This window comes from Notamacropus eugenii, chromosome 7 (assembly GCF_028372415.1).
Source record: "Notamacropus eugenii isolate mMacEug1 chromosome 7, mMacEug1.pri_v2, whole genome shotgun sequence".
In the NCBI taxonomy this organism is placed as follows: domain Eukaryota; kingdom Metazoa; phylum Chordata; class Mammalia; order Diprotodontia; family Macropodidae; genus Notamacropus; species Notamacropus eugenii.
In genome coordinates, this window is record NC_092878.1 from 170,312,174 (window position 1) to 170,326,527 (window position 14,354).

A 14,354-nucleotide genomic window follows, 5' to 3' on the forward strand; every position below is an offset into this window, starting at 1 on the left:
GACCTTTCCACATTGCACATAGTGTCGACCAACACCTACTAGGAGGTCAGGCAAATATGGGTGGTGATGCCTTTAGGAGACATGTGGTATACCAATTCTCCTGCCATAACTAACCTGGTAGGATTTTAAGGGGGTGCTAGTGACAGGACTCAATGATCAACCAAGGTAGTATGGTCAAAAGAAAAGACAACTGAACTAGAAGTCAGTAGATCTGGGTTCTAGTCCTATCTCTACCTGTTGATCTATGATCCCATCTGCTTCCTTGGTATGAATCAGCTTCTGCACTTGGAAATGCAACTAGATTAGACTAGACACTCTTAGTGCCTTCCAACTCAATCTTTAAGTCTCTAGTTTCTGAGATTCAAAACAGGAAGAAAACAGTAGTTGGAAATTGCATATAGTTTCTCAAATTGCCATTATCAGATAATAGGTCTTCTGCAAAGCCACAGTGACATTGAGGGAATGTGTAAGATACTAACGGAATGATCATTATGATGAGTCACGTGTCAGGTACTTTAAATTTGAATGATTCCAACATCCACAAGGAGTCACTTCTGGGGCATGCACTGCCCCTGAGTATGGTCCAGGGACTGACTTCAGAGGGACTCAGTTGCAAGGTACTTGTTACAGATTTTTTTTCCTGATGATGTCATTTCCACCCTTACAGATGACCCGAGAACAGTACATATTGGCCACACAGCAGAATCACCTGCCTCGAACGGAGAATCCTCAATTTTACCCAGTTGGAATTTATGGATGGAGGAAGAGGTGCTTATACTTCTTTGTTCTCCTGCTTCTGGTTACTGCGATTGTTAACTTAGCCATGACAATATGGATATTGAAAGTGATGAATTTCACTGTGGTAAGTATAGCAGCTCTCTGCCGATGGTCAGACAATGCAACTGTCTCAGTTTTCATCAGTAGTCACCATCCTCCTTCTGCACATGCGTGGTGGTATGCCAAGGTCATGCTAGGTGTGACTCATGATGACCGATGGCATCCAATGATATCAATGAGGCACTGACTGCTATTTAAGTAAAAAAAAACAAAAACCCTTCGATTTGCTTTAAAATATTTGTAGCCATCACGTTGTCTTTTTTTTGCAAGTTAGGACACACTTATCCTGTCTGTACATGTTCAATTTTTGATGCTCCTAACAGACATGGAGGAGATAAGTTTTTTTTTCTCGCTACCTCTTTATAGTTATCTGTCAGAAAAAAATAATTTCATTAAAAATAGAAACAATAATACATGCCAGCAAAAATAAATAAATAAATATGCAAAATAAGTTGTAGAATCTTACATGAAAGTGCTGGCATTTAACAAGGCAGAAAAGCAATTCACAGACAGAATATGAAACTGTTTTTGGTCTGTGGCCCCTCAGAAGTCTATCCAAAGGGTCTGCCACATCTGGCCACCTGTGCATCCTAGAGTTAAGCTCAGTGTCTACACAATTTGGGTTCTGATGACTTAACTTATGGTCTATTCTTATAAGGCTTTTCTCATGTTCCATTTTTTTCTACAAAGACTACAGTGAAGTCAAATAGCAACAAATATGAGCATTATCACAAATAAAGAACAGAAAGTAAAGATTATATATGAAACTGTGACTCTATTACATGTAGCTTGGTTTTTTTTAAAGTATTTATTACATTTCACATGGTTGTGGCCATATAGCTGTATTCATCTGTGCCATCTTCTGAATTTCTCCTACATTTCCTCTATGCTTGTGTTTCATTTATCCTTTTTTTGTCATTTTTCCTTTTTTGCTTAGTATCACTGTTACTGCCTTATCACTTCCCTCCCTAAATCCTCTACTGTCCAACAGAGGAAGTTCTCTTATGGAAAAAAAAAATATATATATATATATACACACACACACACACACACACACACACACACACACACACACCTACATACATATTTTTTTTCACAAAAAGCAGATAAACGCGTTGCTTACATTTGACAATGTGCGGTTTATTTTGCACCTACCATCCACCATTTTTCTGCTAAGAACTGGAAATCATGCTTCCTCATTAATCTGCTATAGTCTTTACCAGTCACCAGACTGATTAGATTTCTGAAGTCTTTAAAAGTTCTTTTCCTTTAAAATACCATAGTTAATAAATAAATTGTCCTCCTCGCTCTACTCATCTCTGTCTCTCTTTTTGTTCATACAAATCCTCCCAGTTTTCTCTGAATCTCTCACCATTTGTCATTTCTTAGAGTATGATAATATTCCAAAACATTCATATGCCATAATTTGATGAGTCATCCCCCAATGGACCCCTTCTTTGTAACTAATTCTTCGCTGCAATTAAAAATGGTGTTAAAAATAGTTTTGTGTATTTGTCCTTATCCTCCATCTTTTTCCCCTTTGGGGAATAAGTGTGGTCATAGTATTATTGCTGGGTCATAAAATGTGTGCAGTTTGACAACACTAGAGGAATTGTTCCAAATTGTTTTTAAAAATGCTCCAATTGGTTCATAGCTCCACTAATCACATATTATTATTCTTGTCCTCCAAAAGCCCTTCCTAAAACCATTATTTTCCATTTTTTTGTCCTCTCTTCCAGTCTGGTGATCATAAGACAGAATCTCACAACTGTATTACTTTCCATTTCACTCATTTTTAATTTGGAGCATTCTGAATATCGTTGTTTATATGGTTTTGTATTTTTTCATTTTGGCAGTTGCCTGCTATCATGTTTAACTTTGTCTCTTGTGGAAGAACTTGGAAGGACTCAGGCCTTATAAATTTTCATCAGTTCCCTAGGAGGTTTTAGCGTCAGACTTTTGTCGAATATAGTTGTTGCAAATATGTTTTCTGCTTAACTATTTCCCTTTTCAGTTTAACTGCATTGATTTTTTTCTCCCACAAATTAATTTTATGTCATTAGAAATATATTTTAAAATACATTCTTTATCCCTTAGTTGTATAGTTTTAAATTCTCTCTCCATCACTTTTCTAATTTATGATATGATACCCTATTCTTAGTCAAGTATTCATTTAGAGTGCTTCTTGTTATATGGTGCAAATTGTTGGTGTAAATGTAATTTTTGCCAGATGGCTTTCCAATTTTGCCAGCTATTTTGGTTTTATAGTGAATCCTCATGCCCTTAGTTAGGGCATGAGGTTTTCCTATTTTTAACAGCAGTTTTAATTGCAATGAAGAATGAGTTACAAAGAAGGCATCCATTGGGAGATGGCTCATCTAATTATGGCATATGAATGTTTTGGAATATTATCATACTCTAAGAAATGATAAATGATGAGACATTCAGAGAAAACTGGGAGGATTTGTATGAACAGAAAGAGAGAGTGAGAGGGGCAGACAGACAGAGAGAAAGAGATGAGTAGAGCCAGGAGGACAATTTATTTATTAGGTTTTCCTAACACTACACCATGTTTCATTCCTTCTGGGTTACATATCTAATCTGTTCTACTGAAGTTTTTCTATGTTTTAAAATCACTACCAAGTTGTTTTTGTCACTTCTGCTCTATAATATAGATTAAGATCTGGTACTAGTAGGCCTCCTTCCTTCGTACTATTTTTTTTGTTATTTCCTTTCAGATTCTCAAACTAGATCCTTCTGGTTTGTTCCTTCTGATGAATTATGTCATCATTTTTGTTTATATCTATAAATTAATGCTCTGGTGCTTTTGGTGGTTTGATTTGCATGATACTGAGTCGTGGTACTCTGCTAAGTAATGGGGATACTCTGGAAAAAATTACATAGTCCCTAACTTTAAAGTAGAGGAAAAAGTTATATGCACAGATAAATATAATTTATACTAAGTAATTTCAGAATAATTTTAAGCAGGAGTATAGTCTATAGGGAAAAGTATACTCAACTGTAGAGAATGAGGAAAAGTCCTATACATAGGAGGTACCTGGACATCACAGGAATGAGAAGTGAGCATGGGTCAAAAACCTTAGTACAAATTTTGGTTCCTAGAAAACATTCCTCAGGAATTGACTGACCATCCCCCTAGATTCATAGCATCCCCCTGTGGTTTGCCCTTCAGTGAGAACAGACATGACCTTACATTTGTTAAAGAGAAAATTCCTTAACATTTATGAACATAGTCTGGTGGTATGACTATAAAGTCTTGGACACTTTAAAGGAAAACAATGAACTGAGAGTTGCCGCAGCTTCCCATCAAACATTTACCATCTGAACGATGCATGTTAATATTGACAGTCTTTTCTCCCTATATTGTGGCTTAGTCCTTTACTACTCTTCCATCTCCAGGACCATGCTTAGAGTATATTTTTCCCCCAAATGATGGTCCTGTTCCAGACCTTCTTTTCTCTTCTCTCCTTCTCTCTCCTTTATCCTTTCCTTTTTTCTCTCTAGAACCTTGGGTTTTAGAATTCTCAAACTTGGGAGTTCTAGAGTAGCAGCTTTGAATCATGCTATTCAGGACTTTCCTGTCTTTCTCTAGTCTACTTCTGCACGGAAGCAGTGGAGCTAGCCTTTCTTTGATTCTTCTCCACACACAGGGTTTTTCAATTACCTTGGAGTTCCTTCTCCATTCTCCCCAGCCTCATTTCATTCTGATCTCTAGCCTGCAACACTATTCTTAAAAAACTACATGACAGTGCTGTATCTATACTCTGCTAATTGTTCCTGTTGCAGTATCTTGTACACATTTATATGTTTTCAGTCATTCTATTGATATCTTTGTGTTTTTACATATCCTGTGTCATTTCCCAATTCATCCTCCTCCAAATGTAGAGGGCCATCACTTATAGCAAATCATTAGAGGAACAATTCAGCAAAACTAGCCAATATGTCCAAAAATTCTGATGTGATCTGTAAAATTCTATGCTCACGGTTTTCCACCTCTAGAAAGAATTGGAAAATGTCAGCACATTTTCACATACTTTTCTTTGGGGGACAAACTTATCTAAAATACATCACAAAGTGAAATGTCAATTGTTTTTTTTTTTCCATTTACACTGCTATAATGATTATGGAAATATTTTCCTACTTCTTCCTACTTTACTATACATCAACTCATGTCTTCCTACACTTTTTAGTATTGAATACATTCATTGTTTCTTAAAACACAGAAATATTACATTCATTCCACTCCTTTCCTACAATTTGTTCTACCATTCCCCAATCAATGGGAATCTACTGTTTTGAGTCCTTTATGGCCCCCTCCCCAAAACAGTGCTGATGTAAATATGTATTTCTTTTTGTCCGCAACTCCCCAAAATGGTTTCTATTTTTTGTCATCCTCACCAGTTTGATGGATGTGAGGTAAAAGCCAAGGTATTTTTGACGTACATACATTTCTCTTATATTTTTTTTAATGATTTGGAACATTTTATATGATTTTTAATAGCTTTCATTTATTTCATTTATTTATTTTTTCCACTTAACATTTTTCTTCAATGACATGTAAAGATAGTTTTCAACATTCACTTTTATAAGATTTTGAATTCCAAATTTTTATCCCTTCCTCCCTCTCCTCCACTCTCTCCAAGACAGCAAGCAATCTGATATAGTTTATACATGTACAATCATATTAATCATATTTCCACAGTACTCATCTTGTGAAAGAAGGATGAAAGCAAAAAGGGAAAAACATGAGAAAGAAAAAAAGATAAGCAGAAAGGAGCAAATAGTATGCTTCGATCTGCATTCAGACTCCATCGTTTTTTCCCTGGATATGGACGGCATTTTCCATCAGAAGTCTTTTGGAATTTTCTTGGATCATTGTCCTTGCCTGCAGTAATCTACCCAGTGAAAGGCACACTTCCACTGCAAAAAGCTATCTTTTTTGCTTTGTGTTTACTGGCTAGATTTCTAGCTGAAACACCAAGCTTGAGCTCATAGATTGGGCAACAGATCCTTGCCCACCTAGCACAGAGTGAATGTAAATACTAAATAGTAATTGTTTTTCTTTTACCCTGGAATCCTGAGAGTCTTCCCCTCCCAGTTTGATTTTTTTTTGTTAAAAGGGGCAATCCCAATAATAACTACTTGAAGAGGGCTATTCATTGAATGGGTGTATCTCACTCAGCATGAAAATCTGATAAAACCTTCGCCTATAATGGCCAGGGTCATACCTTTCATCCTGGGCCATCTCCAGTCATCCTGATGAATATCAGGGCACTGGACCCAGATGGCTCTGGAGGAGAAAGTGAGGCTGATGACCTCTCACAGCCCTTTCTCTCTCAAATCAAAGTCACCTGCAAATCACGTCATCATCTTGATGTCATGGTCCTCTTTGAGAATGAAGGACAAACGCAATGACGTATGGTATATAGTGTTGTTTTAAAACTAAATTCTGCCAGACTCCTTTCCAGGTTTTTCAGGAATTTTTTTTTCCAAAATAGGAAGTTCTTTGCTAAGTAATTCTGTTTTCAGATAACGCCCCGAGCTCCATTTTAAAAACAAGTTGAATAATCAGTCCTTTGGGCATGCTTATTAGTTTCATTACACAATTTCTCTGTTTCCTCCACAGTAGAATTGTTTCTTTTTTTAAATTAAATTATTTTGTTTTCAGTGTTCGACAATCACTTCCATATATCTTATATTTTTCCCTCCCTCTTCCTCATTCCCCTTCCCTCCCCACTCCCCACCTGAGACAGCATACACTCTTATGTAGGATCTGCACATAATTTCTTATTAAATACATGTTGCATAGAAGAATTAAAATGAATGGGAGAAACCATAAAATAAAGTAAAACAAAACTTAATACAAAAGAAAGTAGTCTGCTTCTATCTCTGTTTCAATTCCATAGTTCTTTCTTGGGATGTGGAAGGCATTTTGCCTCAAGAGTCCATTGGAAATTATTTAAGTCCATGCATTTCAGTGAAGTACTAAGTCTACCAGAAAAATTCCACACACATTGTGATTGTTGCTGTGTACAAAGTTCTCCTGGTTCTGCTCCTTTCGCTGAACATCAGTGCATATAAATCTTTCCAGGCTTCCCTGAAGTTTTCCTGTTCATCGTTTCTCATAGCAAAATAGTATTCCTTTGCATTCGTATTCCACAACTTGTTCAGCCATTCTCCAATTGATGGGCATCCCCTTGATTTCCAGTTTTTGACCACCACATAGAGAGCTGCTATAAATATTTTTGTACTTATGAGACCCTTTTCATTTCTGTAATCTCTTTGGGATAGAGTCCCAGAAGTGGTATTGCTGGATCAAAGTGGATGCACGTTTTTGTAAACCTTTGGGCATAGTTCCAAATTGCTCTCCAGATCAGCTCACAGCTGCACCAACAATGAATTAGTGTTCCAACTCTCTCACATCTTCTCCAACATTTATCATCTTCCTGTTTTGTCATGTTAGCTAATCAGAAGTGAGGCTGCACAACCTTCCCTCACTCAAAACAAAGTCAAATGAAAGTCATGTCATTATTTCTCTGATGACATGGTCTTCTTTGCCAATGAAGGATGAACACAAACATATTTTGTAATTGTGTTCATATAATCCCTGAGTTTGTTTTGACAGGTAAACTCCCAGATACTTTATAGTGCCTACCTTAGATTTAAATGTGATTTCTCTTTCTATCTCTTGCTGTTGGACTTTGTTAGTAATATGTAGGAATGCAGATGATTTGTGTGGGTTTATTTTGCAACCTGCAACTTTGCCAAAGTTGTTTTGTTATTATTTCAAGTAGGTTTTTACTTGATTCTGTGGGATTCTCTAAGTGTATAATCATGTCATCTGAAAACAGTGATAACTTAGTTTACTCTTTGCCTATTCTAATTCCTTCAATTTCTTTTTCTTCTCTTATTGCTACAGCTAGAATTTCTAATACCATATTGAATAACAATGATAATAATGAATATGCTTTTTTCACCCCCGATCTTATTGGGAATGCATCTACCATTTCCCCATTACATATAATGCTTGCTGATGGCTTTAGGTAGATACTGCTTATTTTACATGGAAAGTTCCATTTATTCCTCTGCTCTTCGGTAGCAGAACCATATTTGTATCATAAAAAGAATTTGGTAGGACTCCTTCTTGGACAATTTTCCCAAATAGTCTATATGGTATTGGAATTAACTGTTCTGTAAAAGTTTGATAGAATTCACTTGTAAATCCATCTGGCCCTGAAGATTTTTTCCTAGGCAGTTGATTGATGGATTGTTCAATTTCTTTTTCAAAGATGGAGTTATTTAAGTACTCAACTTCCTCTTCTGTTAATCTGGGCAATTTATATTTTTAAAAATAATCATGCATGTCATTAGATTGTCAAATTTATGGGCATATAGTTGGGTTAAGTAATTTCTAATTATTGTTTTAATTTCCTCCTCATTGGAGGTTAGTTCATCATTTTCATTTTTGATATTGGTAATTTGGCTTTCTTCTTTTTTTTTTTTATCTGATTGACCAAAGGTTTATCAATTTTATTTTTATGGCTTTTAATGAATTTTTCCATAAACCACCTCTTACTGTTATTTATTAGTTCACTCATTCTTTGGGATTAGATTGTTTAATTTTCAATTAATTTTTGGTTTATATTTCCACGGCCTTTGATTACTATAAATTTTATTGCATTATGACTTGAGAAAGTTGCACTGACCATCATTGCCTTTCTGCACTGGATTATGAGGTTTTATGTCCTAGTACGTGGTCAATTTTTGTATATCTGCCATGTATTGCTGAGAAAAAAGTATATTCCTTTCTATCCCCATTGACTTTTCTCCAGAGATCTATCATATCTACCTTATCCAGAGTTTTATTCACCTCCTTAACTTCTTTCTTGTTTATTTTGAGGTTAGATTTATCAAGTTCAGAGACGGGGAGGTTGAGGTCCCCCAGTAGTATAGTTTTGCTGTCTATTTCTTCCTGTCACTCCCTTAACTTCCCCTCTAAGAATCTGGATGCTATACTACTTGGAGCATATATGTTTAGGAATGAAATTGCTTCATTGTCTATGTGGCCTTTTAGCCAGATATTGTTTTCTTCCTTATCTCTTTTGGTTAGATCTATTTCTGCTTTTGCTTTGTCTGAGATTAGCATTGGGACCCCTGATTTTTTTTTGCATCAGCTGAAGCACAATATATTCTGCTCCAACCTTAGACCTTTACCCTGTGTGAATATCCCCGTTTCAAATGTGTTTCTTGTAAAGAACTTATCGTTGGATTATGGTTTTTAATCCATTCTGCTATCTATCTCTGCTTTATGGGAGAGTTCATCCCATTCACATTCATACTTATGATTACTATCTGTGTCTTTTCCTCCATCCTCTTTCCCCTTGTTTATCCTTTTAATTCTCCCTTCTACCTTCTCCTCCACAATAGAGTTTTAATTTTTGACCACAGCCTCCCTCAGTCTTCCCTCCCTTCTTTCAGCCCCCCTCCCTTTTAATCCCCCTTTCCCTTAGTATTTCTTCCCTCTCTTTCAGCCTCCCCTCCCTTTTCTTTCCCTGCTTCCCTTCCTACTGCCTATAGAAGTAGTTGCATTTCTATACTTAACTGAGTGTTGCTCCCTCCTTAAACCCAATCAAATAAGAATACTTCTCATACAATGGTCATCTCCCTCCCCTCTTTCCTTCTACTGTAATATATTTTTATGCCTCTCTCTGTGATGTAATTTATTTTTTCTGCCTCTTCCTTTTCACATTCCCCATTACAATCCCTTTGCACCTTTAAATCACATTTTTACTATCACATCATTAATTTGTACCCACTCCCTCTATCTATATATATCCCTTTTTATATATCATAATAAAAATACAATTCTCGAGATTAATGAGCATCATCTTCCCTTATAGGGATGTAAATAGATTACCCATATTGAGTAACAAGTATTTTTTCCCCATTTTACCTTTGTATACCTCTTTTGAGACCTGCATTTCAAGATCAAATTTTCTATTGAGTTCTGGCTTTTTCATCAGGAAGGTCTGGAAATCTCTTATTTCATTGAATGTCCATCTCCTTGCCTGAAATATTATGCTCAACTTTGCTGGGTAATTAATCCTTGGTTGTAGTCCCAGCTCCTTTGCCTTATGGAGTACTGTTTCCAATTTCTTTGATCTTTCAATATAGAAGCTGCAATTTCTGTGTGATCTTGACTGTAGCTTCTCAATATTTGAATGGTTTCTTTCTGACTGCCTGCAGTATTTTCTCCTTCACCTGATAGTTGTGGAATTTGGCAATGATATTCCTGGGTGTTTTTAGTTTGGGATCCCCTTCAGGAGGTGAACAGTAGATTCTTTTGATGACTATTTTGCCCTCTGGATCTGGAACTTCTGGGCAATTTTCTTTGATGACTTCTTGGATGATATTGTCCAGGCTCCTTTTTTCATTATGGCTTTCTGGTAGACCAATAATCCTTAGATTTTCTCTCCTGGATCTATTTTCCAGGTCAGCTGTTTTTCCAATTAGATATTTTAAATTTTCTTCTGTCTTTTCATTCTTTAGATTCTGTTCGAGTGGTACTTGATGTCTCATAGATTCATTAGCTTCTACTTGCCCGATTTTAATTTTTATCAAATTGTTTTCTTCAGTTAACTTTTGCATCTCCTTTTCCATCTGTCCAATTGTTCCTTTTGAGGAGTTATTTTCTCCAGTTAGGTTTTATATTTCCTTTTCTATTTGTCCAATTGTCCTTTTAAATTCTTCTGTGATTTCTTTTTTGTATTTTTTAAAGTCATTGGTCAGTTTTTCTTCTACTTCTTTAATTTGGCTTTTAAAATTTTTCTGAGCTCTTTCAAGCTTGGATGTACAATATTAATGCTGACCACTTTAGTATTTGTGTTTTGTTCCTTATCCCTATAGAAAGATTCTATGGTCTTTTCTTTTCTGTGTTGGTTCTTACTCATGATAATCACCCTTTTCCTTGTTTTTAAAGCAGATCTTTGCATCTGGGGCACAGGGGGCTCTGTCCCACAGTTCTTGTGCCTAAAACTTGAAGCTTTGTGTGTTGTGGCCTTTGGTTCTTTTAGCTAGAAGCTAAAATGCTGCTTACCAGCTGGTGTTGAGCTGGTTGGTGTTTGAAAGCAGAGGCCAAGTGAAGTCTTTCTCGGTTTCCCCAGAGTTACCCTGGAACTAGCTGCGTTAAGTGTGGGGGAGTGGTGGTCTGGCCACAGGAGGTCTCCTCTATTGTGCTAAAGCATAGGCAAGCTCAGTGGTTGATGAGCCCATCTGCTCTAGTGAATTGTTGATTCCCCTAGGGTGCTGAGGCACGCCTGGGCTCCTCGTGTTGGCAGTTGCTGACTTCACCCCCTTGGTACTCAGGATCTTCTCCCAGTTTGTTGAGGTGGAGCTGTCTGGGATAGCTCTGATCCTGCACTGGTCATAGTGCAGCCACAGCAAGAGAGACCCTCCTTAATGATCTTCCTAGGTTCACTGGCTAAGAATCTCTTTACCCCTTTAGCTGCTCCCACTGTTTCAGAGTTTTTCCCGGGGAGATATTCTCTGGGCTCATCAAGGTCAATGAGAGGAGGGAGATAGCAATTACCAATCACTCCGTCTTCTTCAGAATTGTTTCTTTCTACCTCTTCAGAATTCCAGGACAGCTTCTTATTCCCCTGGGCTGTTTTTTTTTTCCTATGAAATTTTAACTGATAAGAAGATAACTAACCTTTTTCCCATTATCTTAACATTGAGCCATCCCCCAGTCACCTCGCAGTCAGGTGTGCTGAGTGCTAGGATTGCTTGTAATAGGGAATTCAACTACTTTCACAGTTCAGCTTTCTGGTGTTCTGCAAAGAAACAAGCAGGCTCATTTTCTCTTAAATATTTTACCTTCCTAAGAGATATAGCATATTGTTTAGCCAGTAGATGGGGCTCTGGATATTCCCCAGCCAGCCTCCCTCTTCAAATGTCTTCCAGTTTTCTAGCGACTAAGCTACGCCCAGGCTCAAGAACAACAACTTATATGTTCTAGAATATATTTCCCAAATTTGATGACGAGGATGGAGGACAATGTTAATTATAATGGTACCTTCATAAGTACAAGATTGAGGAAGTATAAAAGTATGATTAAATAAGGCCCCATCTCCCAAAAATAAACATGTGATAAGCCCTGTACTCACTGACCTCTTCCTTATACCACATCTGAAGCACCACATTCAATTCTATACAAAGAAGCTTATCAAGGATATTAACTAACTTGCTAATATCAGTAGAAGACCAACCAGGTGCTGAACAAGCCTTGAGCCATGTCCTTCAAGGATCAGTTTACTAAGCCCTGGAGATGTGAATACAAGCAATCAAAAGAGCCCCCGCCCTCAAGACCTTACATTATAACAGGATTAGACATGAAGGCAAACTGAAAAGTAACTGTATTGTGAATGAAAGAAGTAAGGGAGGAGCGCTGCCTATGCCAGAGGAAAGACTATTGAGAAGGAGGTGAAAAAAGTTCAGAGTGAGATATGGTAGTACACTGCCATCATCTTCTTTAAGGTGCTTTTTAAAATAACCTACCATCCAGGTTCAAATGAAGGCTTGCATAAAAGCATATAAAAGTTCAGCCTATGTTCTGCCATTGCTTACATTTGGACAAACACATACATGTGGTAGGCATATGTAAGAAGGATGGTCTTGTTCACTTGTCTGGGGCATTAGTCCAGTGTTCTGAGAAAAGCAATTATCATAGTTTCTGAGAAAGCAGTTGTATGTTCTGGGAAGGTAGTTTTTGAGTCACATATGACAAGAAATTTGTATTATGTGTACATCTATTATGGGTACATAAGTATACATGTGTTGTGTGTATGTATACAGGTATTTGTGCATGTATGCATGTATGCAAATATTTTGCCTTAACGAGATGAGGGCAAAACTGACCTCAGTTGAGTTACCCAGTAGCAGAATCTAAGTTACCATGGGCAAGAGATTCATTTCTGGCTCGTTAAAGATGACTTGGGGTGAGACTGTGGAATTTATCCACATTGTGGATAAATATTGATTTCAGAGCCAGCAAGGACTAGGCCAAAATTTCACTTCCAACACATACTGACTGTATGACCCTACACAGACCATTAATCTCTCATGGCCCAATAGAAATTCTGAAGATTCTGAGGTGTGGAAAATAACCAGTTGAAATAGGCAGTTTCTTCCTTCAGCATTTCCTTGGGCCAATGGACTCATGAGTCCATTCCTTTCCCATTCCTATTCCCCAGCCTTTTAAAAATGTACTTTCAACTCCAAATTCTCTCCCACCCATTGAGAAGGGAAGAAATCACACATGTGTAGTCATATAAAATCTGTTCTGACATTGCTGCAAAAAGAAGAATGAAGCAAAAATAGAAAGAGAAAAATATATTTCAAATTACACTCAGAGTCATAAGTTCTCCATGTGAAGGTGAATAGCATTTTCCATTATGAATCCTTTGGAACTATTGTGGATCACTTATTGATCAAAGTTGCTAAGTCTAACAGTTAATTATCATAATAATATTGCTACTGTGTACACTGTTCTACTGGTTCTGTTTGATTCACTTTGCATCAATTCATATCATTCCTCCCAGGTTTTTCTGAGAGTATCACCTTCATCATTTCATATAGCACAATAGTATTCCATCACAGCCATGTACCATAACTTGTTCAGCAATTCCCCAGTTGATGGGCATTTAGTCTTTGATTCTTTGCCACCAAAAAAAGAGTTGATATCAATATTTTGGTACATATGTATCCTTTTCCTTTGTCTTTGTCCTTGAGTTATATACAATGGCAGTATTGATGAGTCAAAAGGTTTGTAGGGTTTTACAGCCCTAAAGGTTTAGTTCCTTGTTTTCCACAATGGCTAGACCTGTTCCCAACTCTATCAAATATGCATTAGCATTCCAATTTTTCTACATTCTCTCCAACTTTTTTATATTTGTTTTTAAAAGATGAAGGCTAGCCAGGCAGATAAAGAGAGGAGCAGAACTTCCACTGTCACTGATATTTGAAAGATTGTGGAAATCAGGAGAAGTGCTACAAGATAGAAGAATGGCAAATGTTCAGTTTTTGAAAGGAAGAAAACAAGCCTATAAACCATAATCCAATGAACCTGACTTTGTTTCTTGGGGAAATTCTATAACAGATCCTTATTTTTATTTTTAATAATATTTTTCTGATTATATGTAAAGACAGGTTTTAATATATATTTTTTAATTTTGAGTTTTGGTTACTTCCCTTCTCTTCTTCACCTCTCCCCTCCCTGAGATGGTAAACAATTTGATATAGATTATATATGTGCAGTCATGTAAAACATATTTCCATATTAGCCATGTTGTAAACGAATAAACAGACCAAAAGGAAAAACAAAAAAGTGAAAAATGGTAGGCTTTGATCTGCATTCAGAGTCCATTAGTTCTTTCTCTGGATGTAGATGGCATTTCCCATCGTGAGTCTTTTGGAATTTTCTTGGGTCATTGAATTGC

The 14,354-nt window shown here is 36.8% G+C and overlaps 1 protein-coding gene across 1 annotated transcript in view; it reads left to right on the forward strand.

Moving 5' to 3' along the window:
• The first annotated feature begins 667 nt into the window (after nt 1-667).
• The window catches only part of SGCZ (sarcoglycan zeta), a 125,815-nt gene continuing 112,128 nt past the window's right edge, over nt 668-14,354 (forward strand). The window contains exon 1 of the mRNA XM_072622373.1: nt 668-862. Within this exon, the coding sequence (XP_072478474.1) occupies nt 668-862 (195 nt within the window). The remainder of the gene's footprint in view (nt 863-14,354) is intronic.